The 22,927-nt window shown below is 52.2% G+C and overlaps 1 protein-coding gene across 1 annotated transcript in view; it reads left to right on the top strand.

Annotated features, from left to right (window-relative positions):
• COL11A2 (collagen type XI alpha 2 chain) overlaps positions 1 to 22,927 on the top strand; it is a 96,606-nt gene that overhangs the window by 18,281 nt on the left and 55,398 nt on the right. Inside the window, exons 2-16 of the mRNA XM_081901297.1 lie at positions 587 to 754; positions 2,241 to 2,451; positions 5,643 to 5,805; positions 5,895 to 6,035; positions 9,053 to 9,310; positions 10,217 to 10,363; positions 10,809 to 10,973; positions 12,929 to 12,988; positions 14,873 to 14,914; positions 15,036 to 15,098; positions 16,654 to 16,728; positions 17,086 to 17,172; positions 18,358 to 18,414; positions 20,570 to 20,623; positions 21,478 to 21,531. Coding sequence (XP_081757423.1) covers positions 587 to 754; positions 2,241 to 2,451; positions 5,643 to 5,805; positions 5,895 to 6,035; positions 9,053 to 9,310; positions 10,217 to 10,363; positions 10,809 to 10,973; positions 12,929 to 12,988; positions 14,873 to 14,914; positions 15,036 to 15,098; positions 16,654 to 16,728; positions 17,086 to 17,172; positions 18,358 to 18,414; positions 20,570 to 20,623; positions 21,478 to 21,531 — 1,745 coding nt within the window. The remainder of the gene's footprint in view (positions 1 to 586; positions 755 to 2,240; positions 2,452 to 5,642; positions 5,806 to 5,894; positions 6,036 to 9,052; positions 9,311 to 10,216; positions 10,364 to 10,808; positions 10,974 to 12,928; positions 12,989 to 14,872; positions 14,915 to 15,035; positions 15,099 to 16,653; positions 16,729 to 17,085; positions 17,173 to 18,357; positions 18,415 to 20,569; positions 20,624 to 21,477; positions 21,532 to 22,927) is intronic.

Raw genomic sequence — 22,927 nt, 5'->3', positions numbered from 1 at the left:
CCCCTTTTTCACGGCCCGGAGAGAGGAGATCGGAATGCCGATTGCTTTGGGCACACCTGAGATGCCAGCCCCCTTTCTGTTTCCATGCAGCCTCGTGGAGGGCCCCACATTTAGAGGGGGAGAGGGTGTTGTTCCATGGGGACCCCCTTTGTGGCACACAGAGGGGGCAGTGAGACTGGGAGGGTCGAGGACTGGACCGCGTGGGTTTGAGAGGTAGCGTGGTTCAGTGGTTAGAGCGCGTCAGGCACGACCGTGTGAATGAGGAGGCGGCGGCTGCGCGGAGCCTGTGAAAACTTTGTCCTTGGATGTTAAATCAGATTCGCTTCCCCTTTTCCCCGACCCTCCCCGCTTGGCTGAGCCGCGCAGGGTTGCCACCTTTCCCGACCGGCTCTGCTCCTGTGCCAGTTTGGATGAACGGGAGTGGGATATTTGGACCGGGCCAGCAGGCTTTCCTGAAAGCAGAGGAGCAGGGCCAGGGGGGAAAGTTGGCAACTTTAGAGCAGCTAGAAGGGTCTGCGTGGGGTGAGGTGGGGGCGGCAGGCAGGCCAGTTTTGTAACCCCATTTTCCGTCTCTTCCCTCCTGCAGCCGAACCGGTGGACGTCTTGAAAGTGTTGCAGCTGCAGAATCAGCCCGAGGGCGTCCGCAAGACCACGGGCTTCTGCCCCAAGAGGCGCTCAGGATCGGGGCCCGACGTGGCCTACCGGATATCAAGGCAGGCGCAGATCAGCGCCCCCACCCGGCAGCTTTTCCCAGGTACGCAAGCGAAGAGTGTGTGTTGTGGGGGGCGAGTTCCCATCACGCCCCCTCAGTTTAGCCCAGGAGGCAACACTTACTTTTGGTTCGCAGTGTTTGGATTCCAAGTTGTTTGGGTACCAAGGCGTTTGAGAACCGAGGGACTGCTGTACTTTAAATGTGCCAATGCTTCTCGTAGCTTAGACCCAGCCAGGTGGGCAAAGTATAAATAATAAAAGTTATTATTATTATTGTAATAAATGAAAATCTGCCCTCATTCCCTTATGGGGGACACAAGAGTCCTTGTAGAGTCCTTTGTAGGTTCTTCATCCGTCAGAGAAAATAACAGAGGCCAACCAGGGAATATTGAGAAGCAAAGCAGCTAGTCTGATCTTTATTGAACTATAGCAACAGGGTGCTCCCCCCACACGCAGGAAAGGAGGAGGACCCAGAACCCAGGTGTGCCCACCCTTATATAGACATTTTAAATTTCCTGCCCTGGAGCTCAAGACCACCCCTCCATACATCATACCTACATCACAGAAAGGGGTGTAGCCCGAGACCACCCCCCCGAAACATCATACATACATCACAGAAAGGGCGGTCTACAAGAGAAATCTGAGTGCATTGTTTATTTCCTGTCTGGAAAGTTACCTGTTAATGGTCACTTGATTGGATATCCTGGGGAGCCTGGCCAGTCTTCTGTAATGCCTGCCCTTATATAGACATTTTAAATTCCCTGCCCTGGAGCTCAAGACCACCCCCCAAATACATCATACCTACATCACAGAAATCACAGGCGGTCTACAACAGAAATCTGAGTGCCTTGTTTATCTCCTGTCTGGCAGGTTATCTGATAATGCCTGATCCGATTGCCTTTCCTGGTAGTCTGTCACCCTCTGAAATGGTGAATACTCAATTCCTGTAACAAGGAAGGCTTTTTTTCACACACACCCTCCTTGCAGAGAAAACATTTGGTCAGCTTGGGAGTCAAAAAATGGTTTCAGGGCGGTCTTCCTGGGCTGCTCCATACATGTGGTCCCCATATCTATGTACGTGCTTGCTTGGTACATTTATGAACATTTAGTATATATATATATATATATATATATATATATATATATATGCAGGTTTTGGTGTCCTCGGGTGTCTTCCCGTGTAAAAGTTGGGGTGTCTAGGCGACGTTTCGACGAGGTCTCACTCGTCATCTTCAGGCTGGTGCTTTCGGCTTCTTGTTACTGGAACAGAGCTCTAGACACCCCAACTTTTACACGGGAAGACACCCGAGGACACCAAAACCTGCATTCCTGTACCCGTGAAAATCTACGAAAGCAAATATATATAAATCTACGAAAGCATATATATATATATATATATATAAAAGACCTTAATTTTTTTATTTCATTCTTATTATGTGGGGAGCCTCCAAAACCATCCCTTTTGTGGGGTTTGGTGGGTGCTGCAGAGCCCTCCTTAAACCCTCCCCTCTCTCCTCTCCCCCCCCCAGGCAAATTCCCAGAGGATTTCTCCATCATGGCTCTGGTGAAGCCCAAATCCGGACTCCAGGCGTTCCTGCTCTCCATCTACAACCAGCATGGCACCCAGCAGCTGGGCGTGGAGCTGGGCCGCTCCCCCGTCTTCCTCTATGAGGACCAGAGCGGGCGCCCAGCCCCAGAGGACTACCCCATCTTCCGAGGGGTCAACCTGGCCGACGGCAAGTGAGTGCCCTCCCCTCCCGGCTTCCTTCTCTGCCCCCTCCATCGCCCCACTGCAGGGGGAAGGCCTGTGCTTTGTCACGATCCCTGGTGCGATTCCCGCATGGCCCGGGGTTGGGCTGGATGACCTTTAAGGGGCCCTCACCAACTCTTCCATTCCACGATCCTTTGATATTATGATTAACACATACAACGCACGATAATTACAGAATATAAAAATAAAAAATGAAACACTCAGAGAATCGTCTCTAAATACACCAACAGAATTCGCCAAAGTGTGTATGAGAAAAGCACCACAATTTTAACAAACACTACTATAATGCGTAGTAACATCCATTGCCGGGGTTGTTGGCCACAAATTATATATATATATATATATATATATATATATATATATATATATATACACTGTAGCAGCAGCAACTATGGTCTACAGGAGTTTATACAAAAGCAAGAGGAGAGTGAAAAGAAAAATAATAATTAAAATATGTTCTTTATACAAACCTTTGGCCTCTTGCTCAACCTGTAATTTCTGTGTCAGCTTTTCCAGCAATGTTTTCTGCCAGATTGCCCTCTGCCTCTGGTCCGGAGTCAGTCATTGCAATGATTCCCATGTCCTGGCAATGGTCGTTCTTGCCCCCCGCAGTTATCGGATGTGTTACGAGTTCTTTATTTCTAATTCGCGAAATATCCTGACGCGTTTGCAAGAAACCGATCTTTGGAGACCTACATGTTGCGACTCTCTGCCCGTCGACATTGAGCAGGTGCCTTTTCTGGTCTCTTTTCGGCCCCTGCTGTGGGGAATTGTAGTGTAGGAAAGAACCTCAAGGGTCATCTAGTCCAACCCTCCCTGAAAGAGCTGCTGCCAGTCTGTGTAAACAATACTGATCCAGAGGAGCTCACAGTCTGACTCCACGGGAAGTGTCTTCCTGTGTTTCTACGTAGACCAATGTTGGCAGGTGTTCTAATCTGGTTTTTAGTTTATCAGTAGACTCAAATTATTTTTTGAAGGTTCAGTGTAGTTGTTCATTGTTAGCTGTGTTTTCCTGATAGCTCCATCGCTCTGTTCTTCATGTAAACAGTTTTTTTCATCTTCTCTTTACCACCAAGCGGTATATACCGTATTTTTCGCTCCATAAGATGCACCTGACCATAAGACGCACCTATTTTTTAGAGCAGGAAAACAAGAAACAATATATTCTGAATGAAACTGGACGTATGATTTGTGTGGTTCATGCTATGGCCACAGACATGACGGTGAGTTTGGGTTAGCCCAATGCAAAAATCCTGAGGATCCATGTGGATCTGTCTCTGTGCTTTGTAACCACATTTTTGCACCATTGCGGCCCCAGGAAACAGTGGGGGCGTGGTTTTTTTTTGGTGCAGGCTGTGGCCACAGACATGCTGCGTGATCTGATGGTGAATTTGGGGTGACCCAATGTAAAAATCCTGAGGATCCATGGGCTTTTACCTCCCCCCTCCCAGGCAGCCTCCTTTATCGCTAGCCTCCCTTATCTCCCTCCCAATCCCTTACCAATCAGCTGTTTCCTTTCAACACTCCCTTCCCTCTTGTTTGCCTTAGTGTCTTTTCCTTAGCTGGAGCAGTTTTTTGCTCCTCCTTTTCTTCTAATTTCCCTCCTTATTGCTTTAGTCTTCCTGTTTCCCCCCTTTGCAAGTTTGCTGTCTTTACCTCCCCCCTCCCAGGCAGCCTCCCAAGCAGCCTCTAGGGTCCCTTATCTCTCTCCCGGATCCGCAAATGATCAGTGGCTTTGTTTCAACACCCCCTCCCCTCTTTCAAAAAAGAAGAAGCGTGACCTGCTTTTTGCCCCAGGGCAATTCGGCTCCAGGGACCATGCATTCGCTCCATAAGATGCACAGACATTTCCCCTTACTTTTTAGGAAGAAAAAAGTGCGTCTTATGCAGCGAAAAATACAATAAATTCTGAGAAATACAAGGTAAAATAAATTTGCAGGCTCCACTTGGCACCTTCGAACCGTAGCCCAGGCAGGAGATTCACCCTGGGAGTTGTAGTATGGAGGCTCACGTCTAATTCTCTGTCGGTCAGACTTTATTCCATGATGCGTGGTTGGCATCTGTCTCGAGAGGCAATGGCGTGCGCCTCCATACGCCGGGCTACGGGACACTCCACACTGGAATTGTGTAGTGTTTGCTCCCGAGCCTTGTTTTCTCCCAAAAATATCCCGCAAGGCAGCGGAGATTTAGGACCAGAGTTTTCCTTCTCCTAGATGGACTCCTTTCCTCTTCAACCTGTGCAAAAACCGCCTTCTTGACCGTTGGACCTGCTCATAGCCTGGTCATAATTTAATAATAATTTTATTATTTGTTTCCCCAGCCACTTTGGGCAGATTCCAGCGCACACAAAAACATAATAAAACACCTAATGCTTCTTATTGCCATGAGTATCACAGAGTTAAAAAACAAAAGAGGAATGCAAATGGGTAAAATTGATGGTAATTGCAGCCAGACGGGTTATAGCGAGTAATTGGAAAAATGCAGAAGTGCTAGGCAAATTTTTTAATTTTAGAATACCTAACTGTGAAGATACATAGAATGAAAGGGTTTAAGGTCACTGAGAAAGAGGAGGATTGGTTTGAGAAGATATTGAACTATTTGAATAGGTTTGAACAATTTGGGGCAATTCAAATGTTAAAAGTTAAATAAAGCTTGTGAAAGGCGGAGTGTTAAGGTATATAGAAGTGTGCATATAATTAATCTGAATATGTTATTATTGAATATGTATATTATTGAATATTGTATACTCAATATATCAGCCGCCTGGGGGGTTTCACTGTTTGTGTTTGGGTGGTTGGTAAAAAATAAAATATTTTAAAAAAAACCATAATAAAACACCAAACATTAAAATCTCCCCTGTACAGGGCTGCCTAAGTTCAGGTATCTCCTAAAGGTGTGTAGTTACTTATCTCCTTGACATCTGATGGGAGGATTTCCAATAATAATAATAATGATAATGATAATGATAATAATGATGATGATAATAATTTTATTATTTTTTCATCCTCCCATTCTGCCAGTGGTGCATTAAAGTCGAGGGAGTTCCAAACTGTAGGTGGCCCCACGCTGAATATTGGCCCTTCTTATCCACATGGAACTGGCATTATTACTCTGACTTTATGCAGTTCCGTGACTCTGCGATTCCCCCCCCTCTATCCAGGTGGCACCGGGTGGCTCTGAGCGTCAGCAAGAAGCAGGTGACCTTGATCCTGGACTGCAAGAAGAAAGTGACCCGCCCTTTGCCCCGCGGCAACCAGCCGGCCATCGACACACGCGGCATCACTGTCTTTGGAACCCGCATCCTGGACGAGGAGGTCTTCGAGGTGGGCGCCCTTCTCCGCTCTCTCCCGCTGCTACTTCGGCCTGCGGGTGCCAGACTCTTCACCCTCTTCCTTTGGCTTCCTCCCCGCAGGGAGACATCCAGCAGCTGCTCATCTCCTCCAGCCCCCAAGCAGCCTACGACTTCTGCGAAGACTTCAGCCCCGACTGCGACGTGAAGGCCGCCCAGAAGCCCCAAGCGCAGGAGGCCCAGAGGAACCCCAGCAGACCTGAGGTGAGGTGAGGGGGGCAGAGGAGCCGGGTTTCAGGAAAGGGGTCCACGTCCCACCTCCCCTTCCACCTCCTCACCGTCCTTGCTGGGCAGCGGGAGTTGGGGAAAGGTTGTTTCCTTCTGGGAGGTGGAACCCAGGAGGTGGTTCTGTGTTCGAAACACAGTATGAACCTTCGCCTGCCCTCCTGGGAGGGGGTTGTTGTTGAGGGCAGACAGGTGGGGAAGTGGCGACGGGCTACTAACCAATCCCAAAGGCATAGCTGTCAACTTTTCCCTTTTCTTGCGAGGAATCCTATTCGGAATAAGGGAATTTCCCTTTAAAAAGGGGAAACGTTGACAGCGATGCCCAAAGGCTCCTGGTTCAAGGTTGGGCCTTAGGAGAGACCCCTGCCTGACCTCTGGGAGAGACGGATCTGTGCGGACGAGGGTGCAGAACAGCTTCCTAGGACACTAAATCTGCCCGGACTGTGCCAGGAGAGGGAAAGGAAAGTATTTTGCAGGCAGCAATGACGCAAAGGAAACACCTTTTCCACGTGCCAGATTCTTAAGGTCAACCAGAGCGAACATCCGCCTCACATCTTCCTTCTTCGGGGAATTTTCCACCTTCGTTCTGACTCAGGGCGTTTCGTTGATTCCTTGTGTTTTTTCGGAGCAAGGCCAGGTTCCCCTTTTGAGCAGCCCAAAGAAGGAATTACAGAGTCGGAAGGGACCCTCTGCGGTCATCTAGCCCAACCCGCTTCCATGCAGGAAGCACAGCTGAAGGCTCTGGGGTGTTTAAGTGTCCTCGCTGGCACTGCGATTTCGCCTCCTGGCAGTTCCTAACACCCCCTTTTGCCGGTGGATCTGGAGTGCAGGATGGTGTCCATGTTGCACCTGAAGGGGAAGCAGGCTGCTAACTTGGGGCGATTATTGAGAACGTTTTTACATATTGGTAAAATATGGACTAGCAATGAGCTCCCCTCCCCGTAATGGTGAAAGGGCAAAAACTCTCTCACACACCAATTTGAGCACATTGTTGTCCGTTGAGAACTTTAGCTGTGTTTCCTTCATTGCAGGGGGCAGGACTCTTAGGGTCCCTTTCAACACTTCAATTCTACAAACTTTTTGGAACATTTCAGGTGGTGCGGCTGCCATTTGATCAGAGAAATCTTATTCTATTAACCGCCCGCTGCATTTTAACTGATTGATTAAATCTGCATTCGTTTTCATATGCAGAGTGAAAAATAATCCCTCGCCTGCCCTTGGTGAAAGAGGCTCCAGTTTCTGCCACCTGCATTTTTAAGCAGCTAGGTTAATCCAGCCATAGTTGATCAATTTAACCAACTAACTGACAGATCAGCATTGCAGTCCTGGTGAATTATCAGTCGGGAAGCGGGCAAAAACTGGATTCCCTCACAAATCGTTTTTTTTTCCTTTTTGTGGTTTCTTAGGATTAACTTTCCCTCCCATATTTGCTTTTTTTGGGGGGGGGGGATGATCAGTGCCACTGAATCCGCAGGAAAAAGCCCCCCCCCCCCTTTGCTGGTGTTTCAAAAGGCTGGGGCGCAGGAAACCTCTTGCCACTTCTCCAATCCAGTATTTTTTTGAGTTAAAAAAGAGAGGAGAATGTATTCAGGGAGCTCAAAGCCCCCTGATGTTGCACCCCTCATTTCTAGGAGCACCCTGCACCCATCTGTGGGAACGGTTCTCAACCGCTGGGGGGGGTTGGCCTTCTGTCCCCCCCCCGGGACTGGCGAATCTCTGCAGCCGTTTATGGGTTTTTTGTTCTGTTTTTGAAGAAACCGCTTCTCTTGCTCTCCCTCAGTACTTTGGTGAGGACCTGCAGGACTATGACGCCTACCCCTACTATTACGGGCCTAGCGAGGGCGGATTGGGCCCTCTCCCCTCCGTGCCTCTGGGGGGAGCCAGTGAGCAGGTAAAGGGAGCGGCGCTGTGGTGCTCCTCCCCAGAAACGTCCGTCCGTCTGTCTTCGTACCCAAGTCTTGTCCTTGTCATGTGGTTGTGGAATAGTCCACCTGTCTGTCTTGTCCACCTGTCCACCAGTCCATCCATCCATCCATCCATTTATCAGTGTCTATGCATTACCTTGCAACCATTTATCAGTGTCTATGCATTACCTTAGCAACTTGGGGGGGCAAACTCTGGTCCCCTGCTAGTTTCTTCCAGAGATGAGCAGCCAAGGAGAGAGTCTGGGAAGTTATCCAGGCATATTGGGGGAGTGTGGGTTGGGAAATAGCCATTGCTGGAGAGGCAGGATCATGACCATCCTTGGGTAGATAATAGCTGAGTTGCAGGCAAACCTTGTTAATATTATTTTTTTAAATGCCGCAATGAATGGTGGAGTTCACTCGCGGTTGCGCTGCATCATATCCCACGTAGTCAATTGGAAACGGCAGAGCCCATGGTGCAGCACGGCCGTGGCTGAAACCCGAATATGCGGGAGTATCTGGGGCAATGCGGAATCAGTGGGCTAGTTGGAATGAGGAAAACCACAATATTACGGGCGGGTTTTCTGCAGAAATCTGTGGAGCTCTAGGCTGTGGACTGAATTCATTCTGAACCAAAAAAATTAAATAAAATCATCATCATAAGAAATATCCTTCTGTAGTTCCTATACTAGTGGAAGGCTGTGAGTATTTACTTGGAAGTGGGCTGGTTCAGGAGAAACGCTAAACCATAGTTTAGTGTTTGGAGAGCATGCTCTGCCACCAGAAGCAGCTCAGAAGTTTTTTCTCCTGTGTTCGATTAAGCCGTTTTGCTGTGTTTTCCAAACCCGGAGGGGAAATCCCGCTTCTCCCACCTTGGTAGCAACTATGCTTAGTGCAGAGAAGGCAGCTTCAAACCAGTTTACGAAGCTCTTCCGCTGACGGTGGTTGGGATTAACCACGGTTTAGGGTTTGGCCACCATGTTTCTCATTTGCTTTTGCTTCCTGCTCCTCCCCTCTTCCTCCTCCATCGCCATCTTCATCACCCCATCCTCTGTTGTCGTTTGTCCTCGTCGCCCTCCTCGCCGCTGCCAGAAACCGGCCAAGGGGAAGCCCCCCGCCAAGCCCAAACCGAAGCCGAAGCAGCCCCAGAAACGCCAGCTCGCGGGCACGGCGCCCGCCTACGCCGCCAAGACCGGCCCCAAAAACGGCTCCAAGTACCCCGGCAATGGGAAGTCCGGCGGGAAGGCCGGCAGCGCCAAGGCGACCACGAAAAAACCCCCGGGCAAATCGGGGGGCCAGGCCCACGCTGGCGCCGTCGGAGCCCGGAAGCCGGGGAACGGCTACCAGCAGGTAGAGGCACAGGGGAGGGGGTACAGGGTGCGGCCTGGCCCCCCACCCCTGGGATCCGGGCAAAGCTGGCTACTCTGGCCCCCTAAAACCACCCCACTGCCCTCTCGTCTGCCTGTGTGTCTCCCCACCTCCACGTGTCTCTGTGTTAACTGTACCACGTCCTGCATGCTGGGCCGTTGGGGGGGGGGGCGCAAGAGAAAGGGCCCCCGAAACTTCGGCAGGGCTCCTCATCCTCTCTTGGGAAGGGTGGACGGATTGAGATTTGACTTTCCCTCAACCTCCTGGGAAACGAGAACCCACATCCGTGCCACGGGGCCCTATCCTAAGTTCGGACTTCTCTTACCCTTTCCCTTTTCCCCAAATGGACACCTGCCCCCCCCAAAAAATTGCTGGCATCCTTGTCCGGCTTGCAGGTGGGGGGGTGAGATTCTGCTCCCCGAGATCCATTTGTCTCCCCGAGGGAAAATGATCCGGGATAAGGAGGAACGCTCCTTGCAGAATTGCTGAATTTGGGACGGGACCCCACAGGGTCATCCAGACCAACCCACGGCCATCTCCTCCTTCTCCTTCCTCCCGGGACTCGAGAGGAGAAGTTTGGATGAACTAACCATGTCTGCATTTTTTTTTCTCTCCCTCCTTTCTCCTGTTTGGCCTGTTTCCTTTTTCGATCCATGCTCTCCCACTTGTCCGTTCGCCCCACAATGTGACGGCCGTGTCTCCCCCTCTCTGGGGCATCTTCTCTGCCCCTCCATCAACACCTCCTTCCTTTCCTTCCTCAACACGCCAACTCTGCTCCTCCTCCTTCCGTACATACCCAACCCCACACACTGCGTTGCTTTCCTCTTCCCCTCCCCGGCTCGTGACTCTTTCCTCCGCTGCCACCACTCTGCTGCACCCCTTCTCAAGGACGTGGGCCTGCTCCCCACAGAGGAGCCCTGGGGGGCCCACGAGTACCTTGACTACACCTTGCCTCCTGAGGCGGAAGAGACCTATTGGGAAGAGGGCCCCACACAGGAGGCGTCCCTACCTGTTGCCACGTCGCCACGGGGAGAGGTAAATGTGCCTCTAGCACCCGCGTCCTGGCGGAAGGGCGTTTGCTCCCTGGTTGGGTGGGCCGTGCAGGGTCTGCAAGAGAGGAGCCAGGACTCCTGGGTTCTGTGGGAAGGAGAGACCCAATGGGCTTGAGGCCCTGGACTCCTGGGTTCTCAGGAAGAGCAGGGCGGATTGGACGGCGAGGGGAAGAGCCCTCTAAGCTCAGGGGCTTTGAGTGCAGGTAGGACCAGGGAAGACCCCCTGGGCCTGAAATTCTGGAAAGGCATGATGGGAGTTGTAGTCCCAGGGAAGACCCCTGCCTCAGCTTCCTTTGCCCCCTTGCTGCTCTCTGGCAGGCTGGTGGGGCAGGAGACCCCCCCCCAAGAATGAGGCATAGGTGGGTGGGCACCAGCCCCATTTGCCCCCCCTAATGTATCCGTGGGTTCCCACCCTGCCCGGGGGCCAGGAGGAAGCACCCAGCCCACATCCCGCCGAGGAAGAGGCGTTCACCGAAGAGGAGGTCCCCAGCGTGGGGCTGGAGTACGAGTACACCTATAGGAGCTATGGCGAGGGGGCCGAGGCTTCGGAGCTGGGGCCTGTGCTCTCGGCCGAGACCCCCCACGGCGGAGGCGTAAGTGGGGTGCTGCCCCCCCTGGAGGCCCTCTGGCGTTCTTTGCCATGCCTTCCTGTCCTCTTGGGTCTACTTCCTGTTGGTCGTGCTTGTCTGTGATGTCACTTCCTCTTGCCCAGGGTTTGCTTATGGAATGGTTTTGGCCTTGGCCTCTTGCTCTTGTTTTGGTGTTTTATCCGCAACCCGTTTCTGTTTCCTCCTCTTTCGGTTCTCCGCCACGACACTCCTTTTTTCCCAACAACTTTGTTTTGTGGTTCCTGGTGGGCACATGGCTGTGGATTTGGTTTGCTGATGTCACTTCCTGTTTGAGGATGCCCATTTCCTGCTGCCTGCGCACCCCTTCCTGTTTCGAAGTCGCCACTTCCTCCTGCCCTTGCCCCTGTTCACCACTGGGTGGCGGTAGCACTTCCTGTTCCATTCGCAACCCTTCTCACTTCCTATGACCCTCCTCTTTGTCTGATTACATCATTTCCTGCTATTGGCAGATGCTGGATGTTTTGTCATGTTGCCTGTTTGAGTTGTTTGCCATTTTCTGCTGCACTCTTTTCTGAAGTTCCTCTTTAGTTATTCATTTCAACTCACTTCCTGTGATGCCATTTCTCTGTGTGGCGATGTCATTTCCTGTGATGTCATTTCCTTCCTTGTTGACGTGTCCTGCAACACAGTCTACATAGAAATGGGCTGCCATCCTTTCCTTGGTCGCGGCTGCGGCAATGGCAGGAGGGAAGCTTCCTCCCTGTTCTGTGATGTCATCACATGCCCTATGATGTCATCGCACTGCAGGGCCATTTCTGCAGACAGTCTCCCCTTTCCTGGCATGGTGCAATCGCTGGAACTCAGTTACCAGTTTGGGGGGAGGGCCAAAAGCCCCCAAACAGGACATGGTAACTGTCAGTCCACGCTGCTATCTTGGAAAGCAGCCCCTTCCCCTTTTTCCCCACACCTTGGCCCCAAACCTCACACCCCTTTCAACCTCCGAATCTTCATGTGTAGAATTTTGCGGGAAGAGTTGTGGGATTCAGAGGCTCATTGGTCACAAGCGGTGTATAAATTTTATGAAATAAAAAACAACAACCAGGATACATAAGAGTTAATTTCTATCTAAATTTAGAAGGAATAGGGGCAACCCCCCCACACTGTTATTTTTATTTTTTAAAATAATGAACACATAGGCTTTTAGCCAGCTAAATTCCACTCCATTGAAGGGAGTCACATCCATCTATTCCAGTGGGTTTACTCTGAGTAGGATGAACCTTGTCTACTTCTTAGTCGCCTGAAAAATGTTCTCCGCCAGAGCTCGTGTATTTACCCCTTTTCCACTTTTACTCAAGGCCCTACTCAAACCTTACTACAGGTTTACTCTGAGTTTCCTCCAGCTGGTTTATTCACGTGCCGCCCCCCCCCCATTCTCAGTCCATTTTGACAACAGATCCCTTTTTGTTCGCCTGCGGCTCCGGCCCTCGCTGTTTGCTTCCATGAAAAACAAACGGCAGCTTGACTCCCCCTCCTGCCCCACCTTTCAGCGGCAAGCCAGCCATTCCCCCTTTTTTGATGAGCATAGAAACATGAAATCGGAATCGGGACCCCCCGGGGTCATCTAGTCCAACCCTCTGCAATGTGGAAATCTCCGTCCTTTCCGGCCCTTTTAGCAGCTGCTCACCAACATATGCTTGGCTTTAAGTCCACGCCGCCAAGCTGCCCACTTCGCAGGGACGGCATGGCAGAGGTTTGGGCTGGATGGCCTTTGGAGGGCCCTTCCCGGTCGATTGCAGGCGGTTCCTTTCCTGCAGAGAGCCCCTCCTCTCCCCGCCCGCACTGAACTGCGTCTGTGAACCCCCTCAGGTGTGAACCCCCCCCACTTTTTGCACCCAGGGCCTGGGGTTGGGGGGTTTGAGCCCGTGGCGCCATTCTGTTGACTGGCCCCCTCTGTGCGGCTACATGTCTGCTTCCCCCAGGCCGTCCGAGGAGCCAGAGGCTACAAAGGAGAAAAGGGAGAGCCGGCCGTCTTCGAACCCGTAAGTTCCTGGAGGGGAAGGGGGTCCTGGCCTGGGGTGTGTGTGTGTCATTTCGGACTGTGTGTGTGTGAGAGAGAAAATTCAGCATTATGGATGCCATCTTTCCAAAGGAGAACAGCCCCCACACAAAAGTTGCTCAGCCTTTTTTGGGCAAAGTTGCCGAACCTTTTTAGCAAAGACATTTTTTCCGATTTTTGAAAATCCCACCGTTTCCGAGGGGCGAATCCCAGCTACGTCCGGGGTATTCCAGATGTGGGGCAGCCCCTCCAAACATCGGCCGGTCTAGGCAGGCTGCAACGGACTCCCTGTCTCCTTGAGGTTTCCTCCATCGCCACAATTCCACGACGGATGCAAATATAGTGGTACCTTGGTTCACAACCGTAATCCGCTCCGGAGGTCCGTTCGCAAACCAAAACAGGTTGCCACCCAAGGCGCGCTTTCGCCAATGGGGCCTCCAAAAAGAAATTGGTCGTAATCCAAAAAAATTAATGGGTTGTAATCCAAAGCAAGTTTGCAAACCGGGACACGGGTTTGATGTGTAATCCAAAACGTATGCAAAACCAGACTGTTCGCAAACTGAAGTACCACTCCTGTAGAAAGGAACTTGCTCAGAGGTCTCCCAAATCCTGCAATATCTCTCCGCTTCTAATCTGCACGACCTTCTTCCTCGTTTTGCACAAGTCAGTCTGTTGTGCGCAAGGCCTGGTTTTCGCAGGCACGTTCAGCCAACTCTGGCACCGTCAGTTCGAAGAATTGTTGAGTTGGAGGGGGACTGCCAAAGGTCATCTAGCCCAACCCCCCGCTGTGCTGCCCTGACGCTTTGCCTCCATGAGGTCTAGCGCCTTGCTTCTGCCCCACCCAGGTCTCAAAATTTTGAGATTGTGGCAAAGGCCGGCCAGACTCCTCAAAGGGAAGCCAGCGGGATCTGAGCCTCAAGGCTCTCTCCCCCGTTTCCAGCAATTATTCCAGAGATGATTTCTGGAAAACACGACCCACGGTAGCTATTGATAAGCTTATTTTCCTCCACGAATCGGATGGATCCAGTAATACATCTTTCATGTCCCTGTAGGTTTTAATTTAATTAGTAATTTTGGGAAGGTAGCCCATCTAGGGGACGGAAAACTCTGACCCTAAACCTCCACTGTCCTGCGGAGAGGAAAAGGCTCAGGAGTAAACCTGACACAAATCGGAGTCCCTAAGACGGTTGTGGAGTTGGATGGGACCCCCAAAGATCATCCAGTCCAACCCCTGCAAGGCAGGGTTCCCATTGGCTCTGGTTGTTTCCATTCATTTCACAGGCTGCATTGAGTGCACCCCAGAGTGCACCAAACCAGGATACAAACGGCTCAGTTTGGAATTGAAAATAAATATCGGAAAGCGTGGGGGGGGCTTCCATTTTGCTCCCCCTGCCCAGTAACTGCAGGACTGGGAGCCCTTTTTGCACCAGCAGTTGCCCCGGAATAACACCCCACCAAAGACCACCCCTTCCCAGTTCCAGCTTCCTTGCAAGCTCCCAAGGCAGGAGGGGAATCTGAGGCTTCACCAGCAGATCTCGGTAGGATCAGGGCCTCTTGGCTCCTTTTGGGCGGCCTTCAGAATTCCCCAGAGAACGGGGTTGACCTCTGAGCGACCGTGCAAGGCAGCCATCCAACCGGCGGAGCTGCGATGCCCCAGAGTTCTCGGGTTTTTGTGTAGCGTTATCGTCTCAGCATAGCGCACTGGGTGTGTGTTGCTGGGGAGGGGGGAGAATAGCCGGTGGTGGGGTAAACAATGAGCTCTTTCACGGGTGAGAGCAGAGGGACGGGGCCTGTCCCTCTGCCAAGGCAGGTCTGCGGCTGCTTCCTAACTCCTTCTTTTTGCATGCCTGTGTTTGTGCCTCTGCAGGGGATGCTGGTCGAAGGTCCCCCAGGCCCCGAAGGAGCTCCGGTAAGAGGCGTGCAAAACCCCGGGGTGGGGGGTTTGAGGGGGCGGACGAGGCCTCCACCCCATCTCATGCCCCCTGTCTGGTGGGCACGGGTGATGGACTTCTGTTCCTCCTTCCCCACAGGGCATCAGTGGACCACCAGGGACCACGGGACCCCCAGGACCCCCCGGCGACTCTGGCGAGAGGGTAAGGCTGCGATCCGGCGAAGGAGAGGGGAGAGTGGAGGGCATGTGGTGAAGGAGGCGCCAAAGGGCAGCTCCTGCCCCTATGCAGACAAACGTCAGCGTCACAGATTGAATGGGATGCAAAATTCAGCGTCACCGATTGAATGGGATGCAAAATTCAGCGTCACAGATTGAATGGGATGCAAAATTCAGCGTCACAGATTGGTTGGATGCAGAGGAAGGGTGGGAGGAACTAGCTGGGGCACCCCAAAGGGAAGAAGGCTCAGAGCCCAGATATCTGGGGTGGGACAATGATGAGCCGTCAGAGGGAGAAACCTGGAAGAGGAGATGTCGGAAGCTGAAGCGGCGACAGGCCTTAGTGAGCAGGGAGAGTCTGTGGCAGAGAGAAGTCCAGACTCAGAGGCAGGAGCTGAAGCTGGAGAGGAGGGAGGCCCAGAGGCAGAGAGGAGTTCAGCTGGGGAAGAGGCACGGGGGTCTCCCCCTCCTGCTGCGACAAGCTCCCCTCCCCTCTGGTTTCCCAGGACCAGAAGAGGCATGAAGTGGGAGGAGCAGAGGCAGAGATGAGGGTCAGGTCTCTGTTTGCTTGGGGAAGGCCTGGAGAGGAGGAGACATAGATGGCTGTGGGGAGGCGGGGACCTTCATCCTCAGCAACTGATCCATGGGGCAAGAGCTGACTGAGCCGCTCTGCTCATTGGGCCTGGCGATCCTGTTTTTGCTCACAAGGAGTTTACTTCCAGCTGGCTGGGGTTATGCACTGCTGGCTGGCTCCTGTCGTTTGGTACCCTGAAGGACGCCTCGTTCTCCTTTATGGATGTCCTTTGGGGAAGTAAATAATAATCATAATAATAGTAATAATAATAATTTAGTATTTATACAGCACCTATCTGGCTGGGTTTCCCCAGCTTCCTACAGGATATTAAAAACAGAGTAAAAGATCAAACATTAAAAACTTCCCTAAATGGGGCTGCCTTTAGATATCTTCTAAAAGTCTGGTAGTTTATTTATTTGACATCTGAAGGGAGGGCGTTCCACAGGGCAGGTGCCACCACTGAGAAGGCCCTCTGCCTGGTTCCCTGTAACCTCACTTCTCGCAGTGAGGGAACCGCCAGAAGGCCCTCAGATCTGGACCTCAGTGTCTGGGCAGAACAATGGAGGTGGAGACGCTCCTGCAGGTATACTGGGCCTTTGAGGCCATTTAGGGCTTTAAAGGTCAGCACCAACACTTTGAACTGTGCTTGGAAACGTCCTGGGAGGCAATGCAAAGGAGAGTAAGGTGCTCTTTGGGGCAAGGGATTGACCTCCCCTCCCCTGCGTGCTTGCATCTCAGCAAGTGCCAGGCGCACACGGTGTTCTCTGCTCATGCAAAAGCCCAGATCAAGGCAGCCTTGATCTGTTGAAGAGGCACTTGGCAGAAGAGGATGCTGGACTAGGTTGGACTGGTTAAACTGGGCTTGGGTGGCCATGAGCCCCTGGCCGATTGTCGCCAGTGCGCTTCGTCGTTCACACACACCGCTCCTTCCCGCCCCAACTCTGCTCTCCCTCCTTCCCCCCAACAGGGCCCCCCAGGACGCCCCGGCATCCCTGGCTCAGATGGATCTCCTGGACCCCCTGGCACTTCCATGATGCTTCCGGTGAGTCGGGATGGCAGAGAGAGGCCGGCCGGTATCAAGGTCCTAAACCAGAGGCTGACATCTAGGATCTTCAGGGATTAAATGTAGGGTAGTTCTCAAGGACGCTGTGAGTGGCCAACCTGTGACAGTTTCTTCAGGGATTGGGGTGGGGGGCTCTTGACGTCATGAACACTAGCCAATCAGAGCTGTGCACAGCCCAATTCTGCTGCAGACGGATGGCTCTCCCCTGGAAATCAGCCCTGAAAGGAGTCTGAGGGAAACATCTCCCTCCAACTGGGGTTGGGGGGCAAATGTGTGGGTGTGGGGTGTTTGGGTGCCTCTCGGTGGAACCTCAACTCTGCCTCTTTCCTCCCTCAGTTCCGATTTGGGAGCAGCGGCGGTGGAAAGGGGCCAGTCGTGGCGGCCCAGGAAGCCCAAGCCCAGGCCATCTTGCAACAAGCTCGGGTGAGTCCGGTTTCAGGGGGGGATGAAGATGGTGATGAAGACCCCCCACCCTGTTTACTTCCTCTAATAAAGTCCAGGGAAAGGTGGTCTTTGCTTCCTGGTGGGCCACCCAGATTTCTTGGCCTGCCTTTCTGGGGCAGGTCCTTGTCTGGCCTAACACTGGTCTTCCAAGACCCTGAAAGAGCGGTATTTTTGGGGGGTGCAACGAAGTTTATGAAACATAATGTGCCTGGCATAGAGAAAAAGGAGAGAGAGAGAAAAGCTTTTCTCCCTCTCTCATAACACTTAATGAAACTGAATGATGGGAGGTTCAGGACAGATGAGAGGAAGTCCTTCTTCGCAGACTTGAACTGTGGAACTCTCTGCCACCGGAGTCAGGGATGGGGTCACCAACCTGAATGCCTTCAGAAGAGGGTTAGGGTCAGGAGGAGGAGAGGGCTTCTGAATCCCACTGACTGGAAAGCCCAGGAGGGGAGGGGGCTGTTCTGGTGCTCAAATCCTGCCTACGGGGTTTCATCCTGGGGCATCTGCTTGGCCACTGTGAGCAGGATGCTGGCCTAAGTGAGAAGGCCCTTTCCTATGTTCTCGTGGAGCCTCCAGGCCCAAAGGCAGTCTATCTGGGTGCCTAGTTTCTTAGGGACATTGGGCCACTGTGAGAATCCGGGATGCTGGACGAGAGGGGGTCCCCGGCCTGATCCGGCGAGGCTCTTTCCCTGCTCTTAAGAGTCCTCTCTGAAGGAATGACCACCGGGTGTGGCGCACACTTCCACAACTGTCTGAACACCATGCCCTCTATCTAACCTATGGCTTTCTCAGTGGTCTGCCGTGCCCTGTCTGTGATCTTTGTCTCCTCCGCCATACATTGTGCAAGGGGGAAATGACGCGGTGGAGACAGGTGCCAAAATAGCTTTGTACCACCCCACGATCTCGGGACCGGAAGATGTGTAAAGGGCATAGTCTGCAAAATGTATCTGGCTGGTTTTGCATATTATGCTAATAAAAAGAGCCTCCGCAGAGCTAGCTGGCAGCTTGCTTTGGCACAGCTCACCTGCATTACCAACTCCTGCCTCCTACCTTCACTTCACCTCTCCCTTCCCAGGAGCACTCGCGTCCAAACGCTCTTCCAGTGATGCCCTGATACGAACACCTTAACCTCTCCTCCCTCCCCTTTTCTTTCCTCCGCAGCTGGCCTTGCGTGGCCCCCCAGGACCCATGGGCTATACGGGTCGTCCTGGACCCCTGGTGAGTATTTTGCTGGGGGGGGGTGCTTGGGTTTGTTTCCTGGGGCTCAGAGTAGAAGGACTTGGGTGCGTTTGGAAGAGCCACCGTCACCCACATTCCCAGGACGATAAACGGAATCCAACGGTGCTGTGGTGGTTTGAGTTTTTTCGGACGAAGACCTGGAAGGAACCAGAGTTCGAATCCCCCCTCAGTCGTGAGGTGTGGCAATGCAGTCGGAGCAAAAAGCAATTCAGCACCATGAATCGGGCCCGGAAATGAAGCTGCCGACCAGAGCGTTTGTTTCTGGAATGGGGGGTTTCTGCCACTGCATTTTGGAGCAAGTGAAGTTTCTGAGTCGTCTTCAAGGGCAGCCCCAGACAGAGCGGATTGCAGTAGCTGAGTCAACAGCTAATGCTATTCTGGGCTGCCTCAACAGAGGCCTAGTGTCCAGGTCAAGGGAAGTCATAAGGTAAAGGGTAAAGGGACCCCTGACCGTTAGGTCCAGTCGTGGCCGACTCTGGGGTTGCAGCGCTCATCTCGCTTTATTGGCCGAAGGAGCCGGCATACAGCTTCCGGGTCATGTGGCCAGCATGACTGAGCCGCTTCTGGCGAACCAGAGCAGCGCATGGAAACGCTGTTTACCTTCCCGCCAGAGAAGGTACCTATTTATCTACTTGCACTTCGTGCTTTTGAACTGCTAGGTTGGCAGGAGCTGGGACCGAGCAACGGGAGCTCACCCCGTCATGGGGATTCGAACCACCAACCTTCTGATTGGCAAGCCCTAGACTCTGTGGTTTAAAACACAGTGCCACCCGCGGAAGTCATAGTCTCACTCTCTTTTGCCTTGGTCAGGCCCCACCTGGACTATTGTGTCCAGTTCTGGGCGCCACAATTTAAGAAGGATGTTGACAAGCTAGAACATGTGCAGAGGAGGGCGACCAAGATGATCAAGGGTCTAGAAACCGAGCCTGATGAGGAACGGTTGAAGGAGCTGGTTATGTTTAGCCTGGGAAAGAGGAGACTGAGAGGAGATAGGAGAGCCATCTTCAAATATCTGAAGGGCTGTCACATGGAAGAGAGAGCATGCTTGTTTTTTCTTGCTGCAGAGGGTAGGACTCGAACCCATGGCTTCAAGTTACCAGAAAGGAGATTCTGACTAAACACCAGAAGAACCTTCTGACAGGAAGAGCTGTGTGAGAGTGGAACGGTCTCCCTCAGGAGGCGGTGGACTCTCCTTCCTTGGATGCTTTTAAGCAGAGGTTGGACGGCCATCTGTCATGGGTGCTCTAGTTGAGTTTCCTGCCTTGGAGGGGGTTGAGCTAGATGACCCTTGGGCGTACCTTCAAAGTCTACAATCCTAGAGTTCTATACCTCCAGTCTGGAAGTTACCAGACGATGGGCTACACAGAGCAGAGCTTTCCAAGCTTCATGTTGGTGACACGCATCATTTCGTGACACAGTAATTCAGTTTTGCATCATTTCGCGGCACAGTGATTCGGTTTTCCATCACTTTGCGACATAGTAATTCGGTTTGCATCATTTCGCGACACAGTAATTCAGTTTCGCATCATTTCATGGCACAATAATTCGGTTTTGCATCATTTCACGACACAGTGATTCAGTTTCGCATCATTTTGTGACACAATAATTCGGTTTTGCGTCATTTCACGACACAGTAATTCAGTTTTGCATCATTTCGCGGCACAGTGATTCGGTTTTCCATCACTTTGCGACATAGTAATTCGGTTTGCATCATTTCGCGACACAGTAATTCAGTTTCGCATCATTTCATGGCACAATAATTCGGTTTTGCATCATTTCACGACACAGTAATTCAGTTTCACATCATTTCACAACACAGTAATTCAGTTTTACTAGCAAACCGGAGGTTAAACTAACCTATTTCCAGCCCTGGGAGGATTCGCACGACTCACCGACACACTGCAGCCGAAACACTAGTGTGTCAAGACACACAGTTTGGAAACCTCTGACGCAGAGTCCGCCACCTCAATCTCTTCGGAGGAAAAGCTGGGATACAAACACAGCCAATTTGAATTTGTTAGTTGCTTTATCTCCCCAAGGGCAGCCCAAATGGATAAATAATCGCCGTACCAAGCCAGATGAAATGCGCAGCCCTTCAGAGCTAAGAATGTCTTTTTTCTTTCCTGTCTTCCAGGGTCAACCTGGCAGCAACGGTGTGAAGGGAGAGCACGGAGACTTTGGTCCTCAGGTAAGCTGGCTTCCCAGCCTGAGCTGGGAGCCCCCTGCCAGCGCCCCAGTCTCTCCCCCCTGCGCCCCCAAACCCCCCTTTAGCACAACTGCGTCGTCTGACCTCCTTCTGTTCAAAGCGGCTGGCAAATGAGACAGAACAGCAGCGCATCAGAACATCGCAAGCTCAGTGTGAATCGTGCAAGATGGCGAGGAAATCGTCAGTAAAACAATTGCAAAAGCATTTAGAAAACAACTAAAACATGAGCTGAACATCCCAAGCACGATATTTTATTGGACCTGCTTGAGCTGAGATTCCTGCATTGCACGGGGTCAGACTAGAGGATCCTTGGGGAGCCCAACTCTATGGTTTTCTGGCTCACACAGGCCCATTGCACACCACCCCAGAGGACCTGCGTATGAGCTGGACTTTAGCTGATTTGTTCCCGGGTCCAAGTCGCATCCTTGCAGCAAGGCATATCCGACCCCCCAAGTGACTTTATTTCCCAGGGACAGTCCCGATTTCTGATTTGACCCCAAAATCTCCCACTTTTCCTTAGGATGCCCCTGTTTCCATGGGAGAAATGTTGGAGGGGGTGGGATATTCCCCAAACCAGCAGAGAGTACCAAACTGCCGCCATCTCCATGTTCTTGGGGTCATTTGGCTGCTGCCCCCCCAGCTCAGATTCCTTTCCCCCCAAAAAAATCTAGTGGCTACTGCAGACCTCAAATGCAACAGACAGCTGGCGGGGGGGACCCCTACCCAATTCCCCACCCCTCTTTCATGAAGTCCCAGGGTTTCCTCTCTCCTCTCCCCCCCCAATCTTTGGGGACAAGACGGGGCACCCTAATATGACTCTCTCTTTCTCCACTTAGGGTCCTCGAGGTCCACAGGGGCTGACTGGACCCCCAGGGAAGCCCGGACGCCGAGTAAGTTTCTGTTTCTGATGTTTATTTTTTATTTTTTTAAAAAACGGAGGCAGGTTGCCATTTTTCGCCTCCTCTGCAACCCCTGTGTTGTGGTGGGGTTGGTCTAGATGAGCCTCAGGGTCCCGTTCCTGCATGGCGATCCTACGGTCCTGGTAGTCATGGAATAAAAGTAAAAACAACAATAGTGATTTGCTTGAAAGTTAGGCGGGGCGAGCCTTGGAGGGGGTGACATTTTGGAAGATTTGGGGCGGATTAAACGGAAGGACTCCTTCGTGCAGTGGAAACTGTGGAACTCTCTGCCACAAGGGGCATTGATGGCGGCCACCAACATGAATGGATTTAAAAGAGGGCTAGGCAAGTTAATGAAGGACCGAGCCGCCGTGGCTGTGCTTTGCCATCGCGGTTGGAGGCAGTCGAATGCTTCTGAATCCCAGTTTCTGGAAAACGGCAGGAGAGGAGAGGGCTCCTGGTTCGAATCCTGCTGGTGGGTTTCCCACAGGAATCTGGTTGGCCACTGTGAGAACAGGATACTGGACTAGACGGGCCCTTGGCCTTCTCATGTTCTGATGGAGCCTCCAGCGTCAGAGATAGTCTATTAGTGCTATTGCCTTCTGTTAAGAGTTTGGGTGTAATCCTTGACGCCTCCCTTTCCATGGAGGCGCAAGTTACAGCAACAGCCAAAGTGACATTTTTCCACCTTCGCCGCATCAAGCAGTTGGTCCCTTCCCTTTCCCGCCCCGCCCTGGCCACAGTGATCCATGCGACGGTCACCTCCAGGCTTGACTACTGTCATTCGCTCTACGCGGGGCTGCCCTTGAGACTGACCCAGAAACTCCAGCGGGTACAGAATGCTGCAGCGAGGCTCCTCACGGGGTCTCTGCCATGGGAGCATATTCACCCAGTGCTTTTCCAGCTGCATTGGCTCCCGGTGGAGTACGGGGTCAGGTTCAAGGTGCTGGTCTTGACCTTTAAAGCCCTTTATGGCTTAGGGCCCTCGTACTTACAGGACTGCCTCTCCTGGTCTGCCCCACGGAGGACCTTAAGGTCCATGAACAACCATAGTTTAGAGGTCCCGAGCCCTAAGGACTATCCTCCACCAGGGCCAGGACCTTCTCAGTGATGGCCCCGACCTGGAGGAATGCTCTTCCTCATGAGACCAGGGCCCTGCAGGATTTAACCTCCTTCCACAGGGCCTGTAAGACAGAGCTATTCCGCCTGGCTTTCAATTTGTACCTGGCCTGATCTTCTATTCCCCTTCCTTCCCTCCCTCTCCCCGTTTTGTGGAGATTGCCCACTCTGGGATCCCACAGCTCCTTCTCCCCTGGTCTCTTCGCTGGCCCAAATAGGACTAATTTAGCCAGCTAGCCCTGGTAGTGGATGGATTTCCCCCTTAAAT

The sequence above is a fragment of the Podarcis melisellensis genome (assembly GCF_964234715.1).
Source record: "Podarcis melisellensis genome assembly, chromosome: 2".
NCBI classification, from domain to species: Eukaryota; Metazoa; Chordata; class Lepidosauria; order Squamata; family Lacertidae; genus Podarcis; species Podarcis melisellensis.
The sequence above is the reverse complement of the archived record's forward strand: the minus strand, read 5'-3'. Positions and strand labels throughout refer to the sequence as shown.